Source organism: Cryptotermes secundus, unplaced genomic scaffold, assembly GCF_002891405.2.
Source record: "Cryptotermes secundus unplaced genomic scaffold, Csec_1.0 scaffold594, whole genome shotgun sequence".
Lineage (NCBI taxonomy): Eukaryota > Metazoa > Arthropoda > Insecta > Blattodea > Kalotermitidae > Cryptotermes > Cryptotermes secundus.
The window spans coordinates 788,116-809,784 of record NW_019737090.1 but is presented as its reverse complement, the minus strand read 5'-3'; the positions used below and the strand labels follow the sequence as shown (position 1 = coordinate 809,784).

Genomic DNA, 21,669 nt, shown 5'->3' with positions numbered 1-21,669 from the left:
ATTAAACAAATGGGCTTATTTCCAACTATGGAAACTCACAAGTAGTCTTATTTTCCACATCTGTGATTGATTTTATTTCTGGAATTCTAAACTCGCTGCATTTCCTGAGTCATAACGAGTTTCTTGAACTATAACAGATGCACCTCATTAAGAAATATCATTGCCAATTAATTCCATGTTCAATCTAGTGTAGGTGTTTGGTGTAACTTTATATCCTTGCTACTAACATTGTCATTTGCCCTCCATGTTTTAGCGTGTTCAGTTCATATTGGATCTAAAATGCATTTGCATGTTATGTTTTAGTTTAAAGAATTTTCAGGTAATGTTATATGTACTCATATACATATACATATATATACTCATATGTATATGTGAATACACATAATTCAGCGTCTATGTGCTCATATCATAAGCATAAGAATAATGTTGAAATGTACTTATCACATGAGACGACTTTAACACATAAGACAGACATTTGTAACTACAATCTACTGACTATTCTGAGATAATCACGGCTAAAAAAGGAACTCTTCTATGAGGAGAAAATAAGGCTTCTCATTTCATCTGTTAACTTCCTCTGGTTATTTAATGAAGAGAATCTCGTAATGGACTAAAGCAAAATAAAACTAATCGAGACAAAGTTCGTACTATCCTCCACATCATGTGTAATTAATATACACGCATTAATCGGTTACCTGAGTTTTGCCTGTGAAGACGTGTAAATAGAAAATGTGATGATGCCACTTATTATAGTGGGGGGCCGTAAGTTCTATAAAATATATAAAACACTGGTTGAAACACTTGTTCTTAGCCCGGTTTTTTTAAATAAACTTAAATAATTAATTATCTTATTTATAATGACAATTTCATAAACTCTGAAGCAATTGTATGTTGTATAAAACAGTAACATGACATTTTAGAATCTTACGATCTACATAAAACACAACAAACTGCAAGAAACAAGCAATTAATTATCATCATCATTAATTCACATTCCAAAAACTAAAGAATGTTACATGTCATTATTTTCTGTTATTTACGCTGTGGTGATGGCTTTATGAATTAACATGGATACTGAAGCCTAGCAACGAAACACAGTTCGTTTTAAGCATTACAGGAACAAGATAACAAGGCCGGAGACAAGACGAGAGACAACATAGATTTTATACAAGACAATCTTAGTCGTAGGATTTAAGATTCTCACAGAGGTGGTTATGAATAATTTTGTCTTCTAGAATATAACATCATGTAATTCGCTGAAAGCCAAGCGACGCTTCGGGGGAACCTGTCGCCTCCATTTTCAGGGTCAAATTAAATGTCAAGAAAGAAACCATCGTGAAAGCTGTGTTTCCCACCATGTTTCACGCTAGTGTCTTGCTTTTCTTGTTCTTCGACGTATTCCTCTGAAACGTCGGTTGACTTTCAACGAGCTAAATATCGTTATATCCCAGAAGATAGAATTCTTCAATCTTATTCGCATTTTCTTTTTCACAAGTTGCATATTCTCTTATTATCCACGGAATTCAACGGGCTGTTCCACAGAATTACACACGTTTTGTATTATCGAATCAAATTATGCAAGAACTCTTCTACGGCTTGATAACACAGAGTAACAAATACGATCTTGTTTTGTTTCACTAGGTGGTCACAACGACGGCGCGGAATTTTCGACGTCCAACGGGGGCGTTGTATAATCCTAACAGAGTTCGTCTGCGCTCCACGACGTCTACCACTACCACCACGACGGAGACACCTGCGTCTTCCACAGGTCCTGAGCAGGAGCGCCGTAAGCCCGGAGCCAGACTGGTAAGGCGCAGAAAGTACGGTCCGTCCGCCAACAGAACGGCAGACAGCGATGCTACGGCCTCTGAAGTTAAGTCTTCAGACGCTTCTAACAACGCCCCAACGGACAAAGGTAACCGCCGCTCGGTAGCTCGTAGTCTGTTTAGCGACACTGTACCCCTCCAGAGGCTTCAAAGTGAATCACAGCAAAATATACAGCGAACTGGAAATGATTTTTTTTCTTTAGCGCTACAGCCCCCAATTTGGGCCTTGGCCTACCTCCGTGAAAGTCTCCGTTTCACTTCGGTTTACTAGATCTTAGATATTCGGTAGGACTCCTTGGGCGGGTGATCGGCTCGTTGCAAGGTTTCTACCTGTACACAAACACTGAATATCCATGCACTGAGTGGGATTCAAACCCACGATCCCGGATTCCGAGCAAGCGAAGACAGTGAATGCCTTAGACCGCTCGGCTGCCGTGATTGGCGTGGAAACGTTTAGGGAGGCAGGGAAATATTCACTAATTAAGAATTACTTCCTCATTTATTTAATGATACTGTATCAGTTACAAAGTTTACAAATTGTCGAACGAGAAGATGTCTGTAAATGGTTAGGATAGGTATGAAAGAAAGCAGTCGTGGCTTATTCTAAGGAACAAGCTAGGAACAACTCTCCTAAGAGAACGAAAGAAAAACACAAATTATCTCAGTCGGAATAGCCGGTGTCCTGTCCGAGAGTCGATCTCATGACCTCCAGAACATTAAGCTACAGTATTGATCACTAAACCGCAAATTTCAGTGAATACTTAAAGGTACTGGTTGGCTCCTAGTTGATTTAACGAACACGATGGGACAGACGGACAAACGGAATTTGGCTATTATATATATATATCGAGTAATTTTCGAATTTGTTAACCCATCACTGACGTTGCTGTTATAGCCTGGGGGGGGGGGAGAATAAACATTTTTTACGTACATCGAAGTAACTTCAGAATAAAGGTTCTGGAACCACTGTTCTAGACGGTTCTGGTGGACGGGTAAGGAAATTCAGTTTTCCAAGACGCCGCACCACAACAACGGCGCCCCCAGTGACCACGAGGCCGGTAGCAGTGACGACGTTACCCACAAGCGGCGCCCCCGAGGAGACTCAAAGTGACATAGAGCTCATGGAGTCCAAAGAGCATAAATTCACAGAAGCAGAGGCGGAAGCGGAACTGACGACCACCAAGCTTCCGGACCTCGCAAACTCAGCAGTGGTCGCCATCCACAACCTAGCGACGGTGCCTCCCACGACTCAGCCCACACCGGAAGTAGTCAAAAGTACACGTAAGTTCCGTCATTCATATTTAATAAAGGAATGTAAATTCCTGTCATAACGCAGGTAAAGAAGCAGAAGTAGATGTGTCTTTATGCTTAATTAATTAAGCGTCGAGCTATGAATATGTACAGGCGAACCCCAACCTACGAACATGTGTTCTTTGATACGTGTTAATAAGTTGAATGTTATGGCCGCGCCATAGCTCAAGCGGTTAGACCCTGGCTTCCCACCGCGGCAGCCCGGGTTCGATCCCTGGTCTGGTCAAGTGGGATTTGTGGTGGAAAAAGTGGCGCTGGGGCAGGTTTTCTCCGAGTACTTCGGTTTCCCCTGCCAATCTTCATTCCACCAATTGCTCCACAATCACCCTCACCTATCATCTGGGGCTGGTACAATAGGCCAGAAGTGGCCGCAGTACAATAGACTTAGTCCCACCCCACTAGCAATAAGAGAAGTTGAACGTTCGTAAGCTGAATTTATACTTTTCGTCATTAAATTTGATAAAATATTCGTGAGCGTGGGGATCTGTGTTCCTTAAACGAACAGTGAATCGCAATTTATTAGTTCGTGCAATGTTCGTAAACACGAATTGCTCGCAAGTAGAGGTTCGCCTGTATGGGACAGTGGAGGTATTGCTCAACAATTCTTGACCTCCGCATTAGATGGAAGTGAGTGATCAGTTTAAGGTCCCGTCCGTTTTACCCACGGGGAGAAGCCCTCGGGACCCATTGGATAGGAGGTTGGGTGGACCCCAAAGCCGGTCTCGACGTGGCGAAGTGGAAATTCTTAGCCCTACCGGGCCTCGAACCACGATCCCTCGGTCAATCGCTATACCAACTACGGTATCCCAGTACATACTCCAGTACTCCACATCATACTTGAAGATGTGTAGTTCGGCTGGTCTCCTAGGATTTCTTAATAGCATAGATGGGCAGCAGTGTTGAAAATTATCTTATAATTTTTAGGGGGGGGGGGGGGAGACATGATTCATAAGCATCACTAGTAACCCTTCATTTCTTGTTGTTTCGTAATACGGAGATTGTCATTTGTTACCAAATTAGAAAACAAGTGAGGCACTCTATTCAATAATAACCTAATGGACGCTTTCGCATGTGTTTTTAAGTGACTATACTTTTTGAAAAAAAATTGTCAGTTCCCTCCAAGTGTGAGCATGAATCGTCCGGTCTCTTTGTTTAATATTCATGCCGATGCAAACAGGAATATGAGGGACCTGTCATAATAACAATTCTATTTCCGATCAATTTACTTGGCATTGTTTATAAAAAAAATTGTTTCGGCTCCCACTTCGTTAGGCCAGGTTCGATCCCAAGTCACGTTGTGTGGGATTTATGATGAAAAAAGTGGCAATGGGACTGGTTTTCCCGGAGTACTTCGGTTTTCCCTACCAATTTACATTCCAACAACTACTCCACGTTCATTCATTATCGCACGAGCATCATCGATGCTATTTAGTCTCAATACTGCCAACATCGTTAAACAGATATTTGTAGATTTGCTTAATTCTGCAGTTGGATTATCTGACGAGCATTCTTCCAGTGCGTCTAAACTAAGTTCCTCGCCAAATGTTACAAAATTTAGGACAAAAAAAGCAAACTCCGTGGTCTTAGTTCGCAACAGAACTATACCGACCGAGCGACCGCCGCTTGTCGGCGAAGATAGTGTCAACTTTTAGCGCATAGAGGGTGTCGCGTGGTCAGCGCAACGGATCCCCACGACCGTTAAACTCGGTTTTCTAGACCGGAGCCACTGTTTCCTCGAAATACCTCCTCAGTTCCTCACGAGGTTGAATGGACCCCGTTTCAGACCCACTACTTCTCAGAAAATCTGGTAGAGCCGGGAATCGAACCCGGACCTCTGGATCTGTAGCCAGGAACTCTGACCACTAGACCACAGAGGCGATATATGAAATTTAGGGACAAACCACAATTAATAAATCAGCTGTATATGGCGTCACTAAACGGTCGGAAGTTTCTGTGACCATCACCGGTCACTTGAAGACAGTTGGCAACCGGTTCTTCCCTAGCATGCAAATATCTGGCATGGAATTTATGATAATGGACCGACAGATGATACAATTTTTCTTGCTCCATTCAGGTACAAGCCTCACAACAGCGAGATCATCATCAACGACAAGTTCAACACCTGCCGCGTCTCGTCTGTTTCCTCGTCGAGGGTCTGCAGTGTTCGCCAGCGAGGAACCCCCACCATCACCGTCACCATCTCCAAGGAGTCTACCTGGTAGCGTCTCCCTCAAGCCGCGTCCTTTCTCAAAGACCACGGCAGCCCCCGTCTTCGAGACAGATACGCATGCTAGAACGCCAAAACCCCGACCGCTACCTGTTATAGATTATGAATACTATGACGACGAAGAAGGGATCTTGGATGTGGCGCCTATTTCAGGGAAAGTTAAGATTCATTCCGACGGTTATATTGAATGCCTAGACCGTGGAAATTTCCCACATCCTTTCTCTTGTAAGAAATTTATCTCGTGTGCCAAGATGGAAAATGGTGAACTTCTAGGGTGGGAATATACTTGTCCCAGACAATTATCATTTGATCCCATTGGCGGTATCTGTAACTGGTCTGCAGGGCTCGGCTGTAAGGAGTGAGTGTTGTGCTACTGAAGAACTTCCTGAAGCCGTTATCAAACAGAAACACAGCTTCAAGAGCTGGAGTTCATGTCTTCGATTATACCAAATGGACGCACTGCGAATGTACATGAAATGTGTATATATATGCATCTAGAGGAAACATTCTTGATTCACAGATTCAGGAAGACAACTCAAAATATCTGTTGCCGTTTTCTTGATCGTTATGTTTCCGAGATTGTGATACACACACACTGAGGTTTAATGAACAAACTTCTCAGTTGAATAGATCGCAAAAAAAAAAAAATAAAGGAAAACTATGGTAAGCAGACAAAATCTCATATAATAACCCATATGTAGGCCGCGCCACAGCTCAAGCGGTTAGTCGCTGGCTTCCCACAGCGGCGACCCGGGTTCGATCCCGGGGTCTGGTCAAGTGGGATTTGTGGTGGACAAAGTGGCGCTGGGGCGGGTCTTCTCCGAGTACTTCGGTTTCTCCTGCCAATCTTCATTCCACCAAATTCTCCATCATCATAATCACCCGGGGCAGGCTACAATAGGCCAATCAGTGGCCGCCGTGCCGAGTGGACCCAGTTGGACTCCACCCGCCAATAAGCGTATTAAAAAAAATTAGACCATATGTAGAAGCATCGAGAAAGTAGTTCTAAGAGCACTGGTTCTGAACTTAAAATTTTCATTTGTAAATCTCACAACCCTATGGGCCTCTACGGCCTGTTACAGGGAAACCTTTACAGTTTACTTACTTCAATCAGTTTATATTTGGCTAGATATGAATATGAACGAGAAATTTAATCAAGATTCGGCATCTTTTCGAAAACTAAACAGACTTATTGCTCTTTATTCCACACAAAACAAACGAACTCCGTGGCCTGTAGTCCGCACGCGAACTATACCGACCGAGCGACCGGGTCTTGTCGGCGAAGTTAGTGCCAACTTTAGAGGATAGAGGGTGTCACGTGGTCAGCGCAACGAATCCCCATGGCTGTTAATTTCGGTTTTCTAGTCCGGAGCCGCTATTTCCTTGAAATAGCTCCTCAATTTTCCTCACGAGGTTGAGTGGACCCCGTTCCAGACCCACTAGTTCTCTGAAAAATCTTGTAGCTCCGGATATCGGACCCGACCTCTGTATCTGTAGCCAGAAACTCTAACCAGTAGCCCACAGAGGCGATCCTTTATTCTACACAAAAGGTTATAATTTAAAAAAAATGGGCTGCACGAATACATTGCGTATATTTTGACATATGCTGTGGTCACTGATTATGTTGCCTTGGAAAGGAGATCGATTATTGTTCGGGTAGGCCATTACTGGTGGCCGATTATAAAGCTAAAGAAAGAATGCGGCTTAATCATTTCATACAAGCCTGAGGGATTTCAGCCTGTTACCATCCTCAAATACATATTTCATAACAACTATATATAGCATTCACTAGGCATACAACAATCACAGTATTATTTGTGTCCCTTGCCTGTACAGCTGCTTCAGATGTAACCGATGTCGGTCAAGCCGTTTTCGAGAAAATTCACAATTCATGTTTTAGAGCCCTAGTGCGCCTATTGTTAATATCCGGAATATACCACCTATGAAGTTATATTGAGGGAAATTCCATAAATGAATGAGAAATTATTTCAAATAACTGGATCAGTTTTCGAATAAATCGAAATTATGTCTGCGATGGTCACATATAGATCGCAGTCCTCACGTACACACACACACATACATACATACATACATACATACAGACAGACAAACAGACAAACGACAATCCAGAAACCTGTTCTTGTAAGATTTGAGATTCTAACAGCGGTTGTTATAAAGAGTATTATTTTCTGGGCTATAAGGCTGTGTAGTAAACTGAAAGTCAACTGATGTTTCGGAGGAGCATATTGCTTCCTTCTTTAGGGTCGAAGAATAAACGAAGCAAGATATGTCCCTCCGAAATATCAGTTGACTTTCAACGGACTACACGCCGTTATATGCCGTATTTTATAACCATCGCTGTGATAATCTCAAATCCTTCATTGTTTTTATTCAGGATTGCTGAAAACATGTAAATTCGTCAAAATGTGAAGATCTATTTTCTTTTCGCCATCGTAGTAACTTTTGATACACCTTAGACCAGGTATAGGAGAAAGTAAAGTGGGGAAGGCCGCGCCATAGCTCAAGCGGTTAGTCGCTAGCTTCCCACCGCGGCGGCCCGGGTTCGATCCCGGGTCTGGTCAAGTGGGATTTGTGATGGACAAAGTGGCGCTGGGGCAGGTTTTCTCCGAGTACTTCGGTTTCCCCTGCCAATCTTCATTCCACCAATTGCTCCACGGTCACCCTCACCTACCATCTGGGGCTGGTACAATAGGCCAGAAGTGACCGCAGTACAAGGGACTTAGTCCCACCCCACTAGCAATAAAAAAATGGGGGAAGTGTCTAACATCTGTGTGTCTGGTTACATAACGTTTCATTACTGTGGTTATAGCCTACATAGGGACGGACATACTTCGTAATTGACAATCCACTACGTAAATAGCATCAAGTGTAAATTCTTATCGCTGTGAAAATCAATTTCAACAGCAACTATGACATCGCGTCGGATATTGCGATAGTAATTTAAAAGAACAAGAACACAGCCCGTAGATCCAGGCGTTAGCGATATGACACACAGTTTGAGAACTCCTGTAGTACAGAAATCGTCCTATGATGTCGCTTGTCATTTGTCCGTCAAAGTCTCCTTGCCTACTCTATAGGACAAGTGGCGGCACCTGTCCTCACTTTAACGAACTTGGAATGCAACATCTCATTATACTCAGCAGATGTCACTGGAGACCAATAAAAGGTAAAGTCCCTTTAGAATGTGCTACGGACGGCTGGATGGGCATTGCCTAGGCCTTTTTTTTTTTTTTTGTATTTACAATATTTTCGGGTTCGATCCCGGGTCTGGTCAAGTGGGATTTGTGGTGGACAAAGTGGCGCTGGGGCAGGTATTCTCCGAGTACTTCGGTTTCCCCTGCCAATCTACATTCCACCAATTGCTCCACAATCACCCTCACCTATCATCTGGGGCTGGTACAATAGGCCAGAAGTGGTCGCAGTACAAAGGACTTAGTCCCACCCCACTAGCAATAAAAAAAAAGATTTTAAATATAACCTCGGATGACACCAAGTAAGTTCGTCTTCACGAACTAACCAATTATAATTTTTATCCCACTCTCTCTCTGTTCTCTTACTCCCACTTTGGAGCGCATGACTAATTTCTCGGTCCCATGATCATTTTACAGACCGTAGGACTCTTTGGACTAGTGATCAGCCCGTCGAAAGGCCTCTTCCTAAACACAGGACAACACAGACACAGAATAAACGCATGCACACACCAAACATCCATGCCTTATGTGGGATTCGAACTCACGATCCCGGCTTCCGAGCGAGAGAAGGCAGTTCATGACTTAGACCGCTCGGCTACCGTGACCTACAACCAATTATAATCATTGCCTTATAAATGGAAGTTCAGTATTCATGTTAGGACTAGGAATAGAGCAGACATGATTTTATCTTCTGAGTATTCGTCACTAAAACCAAAACCACAAGCAGTTAACAAGTGTCACATCTAAACCTACATTTTAAACGACATAATATGTAATTACAAGCAACATCAAGGTTTACTTTACCTCTCAGTGGACTTCAGACTACTGCACTGCCTGAAAATAATATAAAACAATATCATTATTATATTGTGTGTGTGTAGAATTCAAAGAAACAAAAGACACTGTATATGTGAAAAGAGTTCAGTGCTGCCAAATACAAAAACATTATTGTGAAGGATTTTTGTATGAGTGCAAGAACACGTGTTTTAGAAAAAGTGTGAATGGAATGTGTGGTCTTTAAGTTGGCAAAACTGGAGAGATGTGTCAGCTGTTTAATAAGACATTTCTGCTACAGCTGTGGGCATTATTGCTTTATAGCGGATAGGACCGGTATTTGTCTCTCGAAGGCAGAGAGACATACCAATGTCCGCTGAAAGACAGATGGAATTATAGTACCCGACTGAACTATGCCGCATCTTACAAACCTAAATAGAGATTTCTTCTGTCTCGACAATGATGCATCGGAGCAGTGCTAAACTGGCTTTAGAGGCACATCTTTGGGTCTTAAACTCTTTGCATCATAGAATTTTAGTACCTCCACTATGATTAAACATAAAGGAGTTCTGAATACTGTGAGTACATTGGGCGGAAACATGTCTAATGTAATTACAACAGCTAAAAGGTACAGCCTCTGTCCTTAACTAATTCAGCACTACGCCATGAAGGCGTATGGGGAAGTGAATGTACAGATCCAAGTATTCTTGACCTCGACACTATTTGGAGGTGAGTGGTCAACTTAAGGCCCGGCCTCTTTACTCTCGGGGAAGAAGTTCCAGGTACCAAATGGATAGGTGACCGGGTGGGTTCCAGAACAGCTACGGACGGCGTAGAGAAGAGAAAGTCTTGTCCCTACAGGGACTCGAACCCAGACCCTTCACCAGTCCAGCCCGTAGCCAATCGCTACACCGACTATATCCGAGATTAACATTAAAAACAGTATATTAGATCTGCGGAAAATAACAAGATTAGTAATTAATAAATATTAATTAATTAATTAAATATTAATTAATAAATATTAATTACGCCAAGGAAATTTGGAGATTTGTTAACTGTACACATACTCAAATGTGGGCTCAGAATGCAGCAGTCTAAGGAACATCACTGAATTCTCTGTGTACCGTTGGGCGGATTACAGCTTTTCAAACTTGTCTAAGTGTTTTACACTCCAATATCAATATTCTGAAAAATTTTTATTTCGCAACACGAGGTGCGTTTAGTTTTAGTTTTAACGTAAATGAGGCTAGAAGTAGTGCATCAATCAGATAAATGCAAGAAACCAAATAATATATACATATACTTCTTAGATAAATGCAAAGATATTTCATCTTTCCACTTCGAGTTACTAATAAAATGCGGCATAGTTCTAGAAAGCAATCCTGTATTTTGTTATGTTACTTTCAAGAACTTACAATAAATACTGAAATAAAATTCGAATTTATTTGATTGTTCTTTGCTTTCAGGAAATGTTTTGTGAGACGTCACAACATGAAAAGATCGTCCTGACGTTTAAATACATTCGGAAATTTCTACGAAAAACTTGTATCTATTTCCTTGCATAGGATATTTACACAAAACTTTATGTTTCCAGTAAAGGATCCGTTTTCATCTTCTCACAAGAAAGGCATATATATATATTGAAATCCTGTTCGTTATTTCGCAAATGTGCAGCAGTTTAATCTTGTTTCAGGAGCACCTTCCATGCCTTCAAAGGCATTGCATCATTATTGATGATACAATATACATGTAGCGGGCAGTAAATTTTATGGTAGAACTCACCTACACACACTCATGGAGCTGAGCAGCGGCACACACACAGAAAGACTACACAAGATAACACCTATACAGTGGGGTAACAAGAACTAGCCGCTGCAGCACTTTAAACATAGGGCGAATAACCCTAACAATTTTAAAAATTTTAAAATTTAGGAAAGAATTTTAAAGGTTTTTAAAATTAGAACTAAAGATTTTATTATAGTGCTATTACAACAAAGTCAAAATTAACGTGTGTAAGATAAAATAATCTACAAACCAGACAGTTATCAACGAAGTGAAGTTGATAATAACAAGGAAAGTGTTTTTAAATGTTAAATTTTGAGCTGGGTGCAGTGTGACAGCGACGTGAGTGTTATACACCTGATGATGGCCGTCTGAGGCCGAAACATGTACTGTAGGGGAACAAGATCAAAGACACAAAACATATTGTTTGCACTTGAGACGGAGTTTTTATCATATCATTTATTCTTTTATAAGTTGGTAGCCTTAAAGAAAACTCACACAGAACACAAAATTTGCTTCATTGAACTATCAGAACTAATTCCATCGTTAGTGAATGAGCCTATTCTGTTAACCCTTTAAAATTTGAATTTCCTCCAAACATATAAAAATTCAGTCCGTACCTCACAGGAAACATTACGTCTCCGCTACAGAGCCCAACCGGTTACTGCTGTTTAGGGAAACAGTCGCTGTTTACTGTGAGAACCATACGGAACACACACACTTTCTGTGGGCAGAATGCAGAGTTTTGGTATGTTCAGTCCGTACCTCACAGGAAACATTACGTCACCGCTACAGAGCCCAACCGGTTAATGCTGATTAGAGAAACAGTCGCTGTTTATTGTGAGAACCACAGGGATCACACACATACACTCTGTGGGCAGGTGGTATATATATAGCTTTAAAGGATTAAACGTTGATACGATTTACGCATTAGGTGTAATAAATGTAAAGGTATCCCTGTAACAGGCCGTGGAGGCCTATAGGGTTTTGAGACGACGAGGCTCCCACATTTTCTCTAGACAACCGGTTCACAGATGGCGGTAAGGTTGTCAGCCTTATGCGCCGGCCGCCCTTTTCCCCAAAGAAATATTCCTGGTACTCATTTCTCTTAAAGTTTGAGTCGACCCCAGGGCTATAACGTGGCTGGATGGTTTAAGTCAATTGAAAAATTTAATGATTTCATCGGGAATGGAAACCGCGACCTTCCGGCTTGTAGCAGGTGCCTTACCCAACTACGATAAACGTGCCCCCATAGGTGTAGTAGTAATAAAATTAAAATCTTATAATTTCAGTTTTGTTTCCTTTAAGTTTTTGCAAATTTGTCACTGAATTTAAGGGATGAGGGGATTCTAGACCAAGTTTATCGAACTCGAAACCACCTCCGTTTTGTTCTGGAGGTAGCGGATTTGCTATAGGCTGATCTCCCGTCCAAAATGTCTTACCAACTGTCTATAAATTCATAGTTTCACACTACTCACGACTGGGAGCAGACCAGACAGAAGAACGGAAGATGGAGAAAATTACATACCAACGATGTTCATCATTGTACATTGAGACACTATCCTAAAAGCAGGAATGTCGCGGGTTCGATTTCCGATGAGGTCATTGGAATTTTATGTTCGCCTAATCCTTCCAGCCACATTATGGACTCGAGGTCGGCTCAGCCTCTAACAGAAATGAGTACCAGGAATCTTCTTAGGGATAAAAGGCGATCGGCTCTTAAGGCTGACAACCTCACCGCCATCTGTTAGCCAATTGTCTAGAAAATGTGGGAGCCTCGGCGTCTCACAACAATTTGGGCTTCCACTGTTACAGGGATGGCTTTACATATTTTTACGCTTTACCTAATAATTCTGGGGAGCTTAAACCAAAGATGAGATTGGCGTGTCATGTAGCACGCATTGAGGAAACGCGAAAGTCGCACCCACTTTGAAGAACTACCTCAGATGGAAAGACAATATTATAACAGATCTTAGAGGAATATATGAGGGTGTACACTTGGCTTTTATCAGCAAGATTAGGTGTATCTCCGTGTTACAGAAACAGTAAGACTTTTTTGTGGTCTGAAATACTACTAATCTTTCTTTCTTCTCTTCCCTTCTTTCACATCCTCCATTCCTTTCGTTCAACTCTCTTCTCCCTAAAAGCAGATGTCGTGAGTGCAGATGCTCTATGCAACCGCGTAATTAGTCGTTTAATTGCAGGCACTAAACGCTATCGGGATGTCCCCGGGGGAGTCGAAAGCTCTAACATCATGTTGGGAACTTCCGACACATTCAATGATTTAAACGCACTTGCGTGACACAACACACAAACTCGACGAAGCGGACAGTGGGTCACTTCCGGGTAGCTATTCCAGACTGTACATGTCTCACATAAGTTTCGATATTAAGTTTTATTTAATTTATCAAAACTACTGATATGTCAGAACACATTCTGCTTTCATTTTCTTTACCATCGCCCAGATGTAATCGTTACCATGACCAGAAATGATACGTTTCTTGTGAAGAAGCACTGCCTTCTATGAGCGGCTTGGGGAACCTCGACCTTGAGAGTACGCAAGCGCCGAGTCGGGAAATCGACTGAACTCGAGTCGACCGTCCGAGCAGGAGCGTGGCCGAGCGTGGCTTCCAACAACTTGGCGGTAGTTTACGGAGAAGTGTCGTGAAGTTAGGTTGTAGTGTTGGTGTTTGTTGCTTCAGTGTTATGTCGAAGTGGAATTTTTCTGTCAGGTGCTAGTGTTGCGGCCATTGGCGATGCCTGTCGCTGACCTCTCGCAGTGGTATAAAAGTAAACAAAACAATATCCTGTTTCGTCCTAGCGATCAAGGTAAAGTGATCTGATTTTAATAAAATCGTTATGTGTGTACTTTTTGTGGTCCCTATGAGTAATCTTGTAAATTATACGCGTTTTAATATCTGAATAGCGGGTTTCTTCCTTTAAATTATAAATATGTATATGGTTACATTTCATGGTCAGCCCTAGCAATGGAGACCTAATTTATTTAGTTTCACCTGAAAATTTCTGTGATCTAACGCCGTGTTGTCACCGAAATACACCGACGTTTCTACGAAAAATTCTGCCTCTATCTACAGGGTTGAAGACTACGCCAATTAACTATACAGGAAGAATTGGATGGTGTGCTTGGCGTACAATTCAACTCTAAAGAGTAATGTATTATTTTCCTCTGAAACAGTAATTAACTTTACCGGAGTACACGACGTTATATACAAGAAATTAGTCACCGGTTCGAGAACCTAAAATGGATACAGCCTTTGAAAATAAAATTGTATTTTACATGTATTAGTGATGTGTGCAACACTGCTGAACTCAAATACAAAGTACCACTGCTGTTTATTTGAGTATAATGTTTGATAAATGACTTGTAAGATGACAACGAGATTAAAATTCGAAACAAGCGAATACCATGAATTTCATTGCAGTTGTTACTAAGGGACATGACAGTATTCGTTTCTGTAAGATTTCAGGTTTTCACGGCGGTAACTATGAAGAATGCCGTCTTCTGGGATGTGGCGCCGTGTAGATATTATGTTAACCAGCGTTTCGGAGGAACGTATCGCCTCCATCTTCAGGGTAGAAAAATCCGCGAGCGAGAAACCAGCGTGAGCAGTTGGATGCAGCTGTTCGAAACGTCGGTTCACACAAGATTTACACGGCGCCACATCCCAGAAGACGACATTCTTAGTATTCGTTTCTGCTATGAATGCGTTTTCATTTAAGAATATTCTCATCTTCAGGGAGGCAAAGATAGAGGCAAAACATATTGCTCTACCTAAATAATTAAGCACCATGCAACGAAGACGTAGTGGGAAATGGAGTTATATTCCACCATTCTTAACCACTGCACTAGAGGGAGGTGAGTGGTCAGCTTCACGCCCTGGCCGTTTTACCCCCTAGGAAAGGCCTCCCGGTACCCATTATTTAGGAAGCCTGGTTGATTCCAGAACCGGTCTGGACGCTGTGGAGTAGAGAAAAGTCTCTTTCCCTTACCGGGAATCGAACCATGGTTGTCCATCCCGTAGCCCTTAAAATAGTGTCAGTAAAACAAAGGAATCCGGCAAGAGCGAGGCTTCTTGTAATCTTTCATAACACGCTTATTTTTTTACGGTGAGTTGTTAGCCCCACGCTCAACCCACAAGCTGGAGGACCACCCCTTGTCAGCTGTCCGCGACTGCTTATTCAGTATATTCACAGCTACCCTCCATACCTGGAAGCCATATCCTCCATCGGCAACCTGAGGACGCGCCATGCCGTGGTATCAAGGGACCCACGCAACATGGAGATTTCAATGCCAAAGTAGGGAGGGAATACACTTTCAAACCAACGATTGGACTGAGTTTGCATGAAATTAGTAATGCCAATGGAGTTAGAGTAGTAAACGTTGCCTCATCCCAAAATCTTATTGTCAAAAATACGACTTTCCCACATCGTAACAATCATAAATTTGCTCAAACATCTTCTGATGGGAAGATGAACAACCAAACTTACCATATTTTGTAAGATTTGAGGCTTTCACGGCGGTCACTATGAAGAAAGCAGTCTTTTGGGATTTGGCACCGTGTATATGTGGTGTTAACCGACGTTTCGGAGGAACGTATCGCCTCCATCTTTAGGGTAGAAGAAAAATAGAAGAAATCTGCAAGCGAAGAGACCGTGAGAACCGGTCTGCTGCCTAGAAACATAAAAATTAGAATATACAAAACTATAATTTTGCCTTTGGTTCTGTATGGGTGTGAAACTTCGTCTCTGACATTAAGGAAACAACACAGACTGAGGGTGTCAGAACAGGGTGCTGAGGAGAATATTCGGACTGAAGAGAGATGAAGTGACAGGAGGTTGGAGAAAACTGCATCATGAGGAGCTTCATAACTTGTACTCTTCTCCAAGTATAATTAGGATGATCAAGTTAAGGAGGATGAGATGGGCGGCGCGTGTAGCACGAATTGGCGGGAGTAGGAATTCATATAGGATATTGGTTGGAAAGCCGGAAGGAAAGAAAACACTAGGAAGACCAAGACGTAGGTGGGTGGGCAATATTAAAATTGATCTTAGAGAGATAGGATGGGATGTATGGATTGGATTGATCTGTCTCAGGACAGGGACCAGTGAAGGGCTCTTGTGAACACGGTAATGAACCCTCGGGTTTCATAAAACGTTGGGAAGTTCTTGAGTTGCTGCACAATTGGCCGCTTCTCAAGAAGGGCTCAGCTCCATGCGAGAGTGGAAAAAATGTGTAGATAAACTTTAGACATGATATAACGTGGTTAAACTAAAATGGCTGGCGTTCCTACTTCACAGTATGGAAGTATAGGGATGCAGGTTTGACGTACATCTGAATCGTGACATGAACATCGTCATCAAGGTAAGAAAATAGGAAAACAAGCATGAAAATAACACAAACTTTGGAACAGCAATCTGGGCTCGACCGCCTCAGTGTTGTGGGTAGTGCCCAGGCTTCATGTTCGGGTTAGACTTGGACCCAGGGGACAGAGTCTGACAATGGCTTCAGGTAGTTTCCTATATTCTCTTAGCCATATGCTGCGATGGTGCTTTCTTCAATATATCGTTTACTATATTGCCCTTCCATTCATAGGTGCGAAATTCTTCAAAAAGCATCTTTATACAAAGTACCGGTAATAGAATAAGAGCCGGGTTAGCATACTCGGTGTAGCGAGTGCCTACGGGCTGGAGGACCGAGGGGTCGGCGTTTGAGTCCTGGTAGGTTCAAGAATTTTGTGTTCTACACGGGCTCTGGGGCCCACTCAGCATCCAATCCAATGGGTACCGCGGACTCATTTCCCGGGGGTAAAGCGGCAGGGGCGTGAAGCTCACCGTTCACCTCCAGCTAGTGCCGAGTTCAAGAAAATGTTGATCTGTACATCCACTCCCCCATACGTCTCCACGGTGTAGTGCTTAATTAGTTAAGTACAGGGACAACTTTAGCATTTTACCGGTAAGAAAATAAGATGTGGCTTATATTACCGCTTACTGTAACTGTGCCAGTATCCGACTACTGTTGGTGTCCGGGCCACACTATGTACAGTGTCTGTGCAAGTATCCGACTACTGTTGGTGTCCGGGCCACACTATGTACAGTGTCTGTGCAAGTATCCGACTACTGTTGGTGTCCGGGCCACACTATGTACAGTGTCTGTGCAAGTATCCGACTACTGTTGGTGTCCGGGCCACCATGTACAATGTCTGTGCTAGTATCCGACTACTGTTGGTGTCCGGACCACTATGTACAGTGTCTGTGCTAGTATCCGACTACTGTTGGTGTCCGGGCCACTATGTACAATGACTGTGCTAGTATCCGACTACTGTTGGTGTCCGGGCCGCTCTGTGAAATGTCTGTGCTAGTATCCGAAAATCCCATCCCACCTCTTTCCGTAATCGATCATTTGCGGTAATTATATCAATACCCAATTCAGTGACATTCTCTTTTTCCCTCACCGGAATCTATAGAGACACTGTGGACAGAAATAAAAACGCTACACGCGCCGAGCTTCAAGGTTAACGAGAAATAAAGGAAGATAAGTGATTTTAATCCACACAATTTAACAGCATTGCTACAGTACATGTAGGAGTGTGGAGTCTCCACTGATTCTAATTAGATTTTCTGCTGTAGTCTCTTAAAATAATATCCACGACAATTCTGAAAACGCTTGTGATTCTCACAAACCTCACGAATATAATGCGACTTTGGAATCGACGACCAAGATTCGATCACCGATTAGAGGTGTTCGGTTCGAATCTAGACCAGGATACCAAGCATCCTGACTGAGGGTTTTCGTGGTTTCCATAGTCCCTCCAGACTAATGCTGGGATAGTACCTCGAATATGTCATGGCGCTTTCGTTCCAAATCCGTTGCAATTCTTTATCTCGATACTGAGAACGTCGTTAAGTAGCGTAATATTCCCGATAGGCGCAGTGTGTTTGCTTCTCCAACACTGAGAGACTGGGGTCCACCCAGGTTACAGAGAAACTGCTTGCCCGAGAAGTGGAAAGCCGACCGCTTATCTCGCTTCAATACAGATGTTAAGAACATATGTCGTTATACCTCTCCCGCAAGTAGGCGCCTTAGGCGTGGCGTTGCGGTACAGGGACATGGGTTTCTTCTAGAATTTAGTCAACAGTAAAAGGCCAGCCTTTAACGATTTTGCTGAAACCTAGTGTCAGAATGGAAATATAAAAATTTTAAGTTGATTTTCCATAATTCTTTTTTTTTTATTGGTTGCATCCTGTTGTGTGTCTCAGACAATATATGGCATGTGGGATCTACGCTACCGTCAACACAACAAAATATTTCAGTATTACATTTAGATCTTTATTTACTGCGACATGTTTCGCTCATACATGACCATCATCAGGAAGGAATACGTATAGTTATTGAAATGCTGACACGGATCCTTATCGGTGCGACGCGTCGTATCAAACATTAACATAAAAACTTTGCTTCAGATTAGTGTATAGTTAAAATAGCATTCCATTGCGATGATTGCTGCTTGCTTTCAGGGTCGCAGCCATAAACCCAAATTTCGTCACCAGTGACAACCTTCGAGAGAAAGTTTGGATCCTCTTGAAGCTGTTGTTGAAGTTCCCTGCAGACTTCCAAGCGATGTTGCTTCTGTTCATTTTGCAGCAGCCGTGGCACAAACTTCGCCGCAATCCTCCTCATGTTCAGTCTCACAAAATTCGTTCACATACACCATAACTTAGTCTCAAGGTGTTACGGAGGTCTTCGACGGTCAGTCTACGATCTTGCAGAATCAGATCCTTAACCTTCGCGACATTTTCTGGTGTGGTGCCAGTTGACGGCCGTCCCGAACGTTCGTCATCATCAGGCGATGTTCGGCCATTTTTGAAACGCTTATACCAGTCGTAAGTTTGTGTCTGGCCTAAACTGTCGTCACCAAAAGCTTGCTTCAACATTTGGTGCGTTTCTGCAGCGGTTTTCCCAAGTTCAAAACAAAACTTTATACAGACACGCTGCTCTCTCTCAGGTCAGCCATTGCAAAACCGCAAACTCACGGAAACACAACAATGTAAATACGTTCACCAACAATAAGCCCAACCACTCAACTCGACGCCGCTTGCCACACTGATTCAAGAAGGGTGTGTGGGAGGACACCTAGCGGTATTTCGATGTACTCATAACCATTCGCGCGCAAAATTCAAATTTCTGGAACTTTTGGATTGCACCACGTATAAAATGCAACGATGGGGTGATACTGTTCGCCTTCGGTAAGGTAAAGTTGTCCCTGTGCTTAACGAATTAAGCACTACGCCATGAAGACGTATGGGGGAGTGGATGTATAGATCCACATTTCTTGACCTCGGCACTAATTTGAGGTGAGTGGTCAGCTTCACGCCCCGGCCGCTTCACCCCCGGAGAAAAAGACCCTGGTACGGGTTTCCTGAATTCGTGTGAAAGGGAGGACTGGTTGTGGGAGATAGCTAAGCACTCGAACGTTGTGCGTTGTTGCGTATATCAAGGTGACTTATTGCCAGTTAAACTCTCAGAAGTCACTGCCAAGTAATTGGCTGTAACAACCGACTGATGTAATAGTTACCTCTCTCACTTCATAATTGCGTTGCCCGGAGGACGGCCATGAGTCACCATGGTTTCCGTGACACTCACTGATAACTTTCAACCATAAGACGTGTCCAGCCTTCGTATTCCACGTTAATTCATAAACAGTTGAACCATTTTCATCATTAACCTCATCGAGCAAGTTATAAACAGCAGTATCGCCCCTTGCAGTGTCGGCCTGCAACACGCAAACCACACTGATGTAACGAAAGTCCACCGGCTGAATGAATGAATTTATTGAGTCGGGATAGCTCTGTCGGTATAGTGACGGGATACAGGCTGAACTGCCGGTTTTCATTCCCGGCAGTGGTAAGAGATTTTTCTTTTCTTTACAGCGTTCAGACCGGATCTGGGGCCCACCCAGCCTCCTTTCCAATGGGTACTGAGGGTTCATTACCCGGGGGTAAAGTGGTCAGGACGTCAAGCTGTCCGCTCACCTGCATCTAGGGTCGAGGTAAAAAATGGTGGAACTATACCTTTACTCCCCCCTTATGTCTTCATGATAAAGTGCTTAATTAATTAAGCACAGGGACAACCTCGGGGGCACGCGGTAGCGTAGTTGGTTGAGGGGCTATGCTACCAGCCGTAAGGTCGCGGGTTTGATTCCCGATGGGATAATTAGGTTTCTTTTTCCAACTCTCCTAATCTTTCCCGCGGCACTATGGCCCTGGGGTCGACTCAGCCTCTGACAGAAATGAGTATCAGGAATCTTCCTGTGGGGTTAAAGTGCGGGGGGCGCGTAAGGCTGACAACCTCACTGCCATCTGTGAGCCAATTGTCTAGATAATGTAGGAGCCTCCACCTCTCACACCCCTGTAGGTTTCTACGGCCTGTTACATGGATCGCTTTACCTTTTTACCTTTACTTTTCCCCTAATTCTAATACACTTTTTATTTTAAACGAGTGTAATATTCATGAGCGATGCTGGATCCCCCCCCTCCACTGGAGGCAGCCAAAGAATTTGCTTACAGAGTTTTGTTTATGCTGGTTAAACCATTTTTACTGCTTGCCCTAGAATATGCAGGATAGAAAAAGAATTTTGTATTTTGTTATTTTTTATATTAATGTGTAGTAAAATTGGGCAGTAAACTTCGCCGACAAGCGAAGTCAATTGACGTTTCGGAGGAACATATCGCCTCCATCTCGGTGATTATGAATTTCACCATCTTCATGGATGTTACGCCGTGTGGCCTGGCAACATTGTACCAGCGTTTCGAAAGAATATACTGTCTTCAAAAGTCAGTAAACTTCCGCCAGATTACACGGCGTCACACCCAAAAAGATAGAGCTTTTGAATCGAATAAACATTCACATGTTTTTAGACATCTTCAGTGTGTGTACCCCCTACAGTTAAGTGCTAATCCTCAGGCATGGGAGAGTGGCGCTCATTGAATTCTAGAGTTAGGCGTCTGTCATGCGTCATGAATTAATAACCTGAACAGTATCGACGTCTGTCCTAGAGATCAAGGTGATTTGGGAGAACTCAGGCACGAAAGTCCTGGTAATTTAATACTGTAGAACAAAAGTCGCTGCCAGTGACCTCTGTGTAGTATGAAGACTGCCATTACAGACCACGTGACTGTTTCCAGTCATTGACAGATATTATTTGGCGTCTAGAAAGTATGTCTGTGAGTCCTCGTCCTAAATTATTAACATTTCTACAATTTCTTGGTTCTTAATGGTTATTTGGTATGACAAGCCACAAACCTCCTCTTTCGAATTATCTACTTGTCCCATTTTTTCTCGGTAACCAGCCCAAAACCAGTTTTACCAGATGCATCCCACAGAGGTACTCATGAAAACTTTTAAAACTTACTCAGCCGCTAAATGCAGTCTACCGTCGTGGAAGTGAAATATTCATTACCGTGTTTATGAAATCCGGCTATTTCTTCCCAGCTTGAGCCAGCTAAATCCAGTCCACTC

The 21,669-nt window shown here is 42.9% G+C and overlaps 2 protein-coding genes across 5 annotated transcripts in view; both read left to right on the top strand.

Moving 5' to 3' along the window:
* Positions 1-6,121, top strand: part of LOC111870122 (mucin-12) — a 90,503-nt gene extending 84,382 nt beyond the window's left edge. Inside the window, exons 17-19 of one of the 2 annotated variants that reach the window (XM_023862148.2) lie at positions 1,642-1,915; positions 2,802-3,107; positions 5,212-6,121. In XM_023862148.2, coding sequence (XP_023717916.1) covers positions 1,642-1,915; positions 2,802-3,107; positions 5,212-5,726 — 1,095 coding nt within the window. In that variant the 3' untranslated portion in view covers positions 5,727-6,121. The remainder of the gene's footprint in view (positions 1-1,641; positions 1,916-2,801; positions 3,108-5,211) is intronic. The other variant, XM_023862149.2, reaches the window with a different exon arrangement.
* A 7,630-nt stretch (positions 6,122-13,751) lies between these two features.
* The window catches only part of LOC111870121 (protein halfway), an 82,231-nt gene continuing 74,313 nt past the window's right edge, over positions 13,752-21,669 (top strand). The window contains exon 1 of one of the 3 annotated variants that reach the window (XM_023862146.2): positions 13,752-13,961. The gene's annotated coding sequence lies outside the window, so the exon portion shown is untranslated. The remainder of the gene's footprint in view (positions 13,962-21,669) is intronic. The other 2 variants (XM_023862147.2, XM_023862145.2) reach the window with 2 other exon arrangements.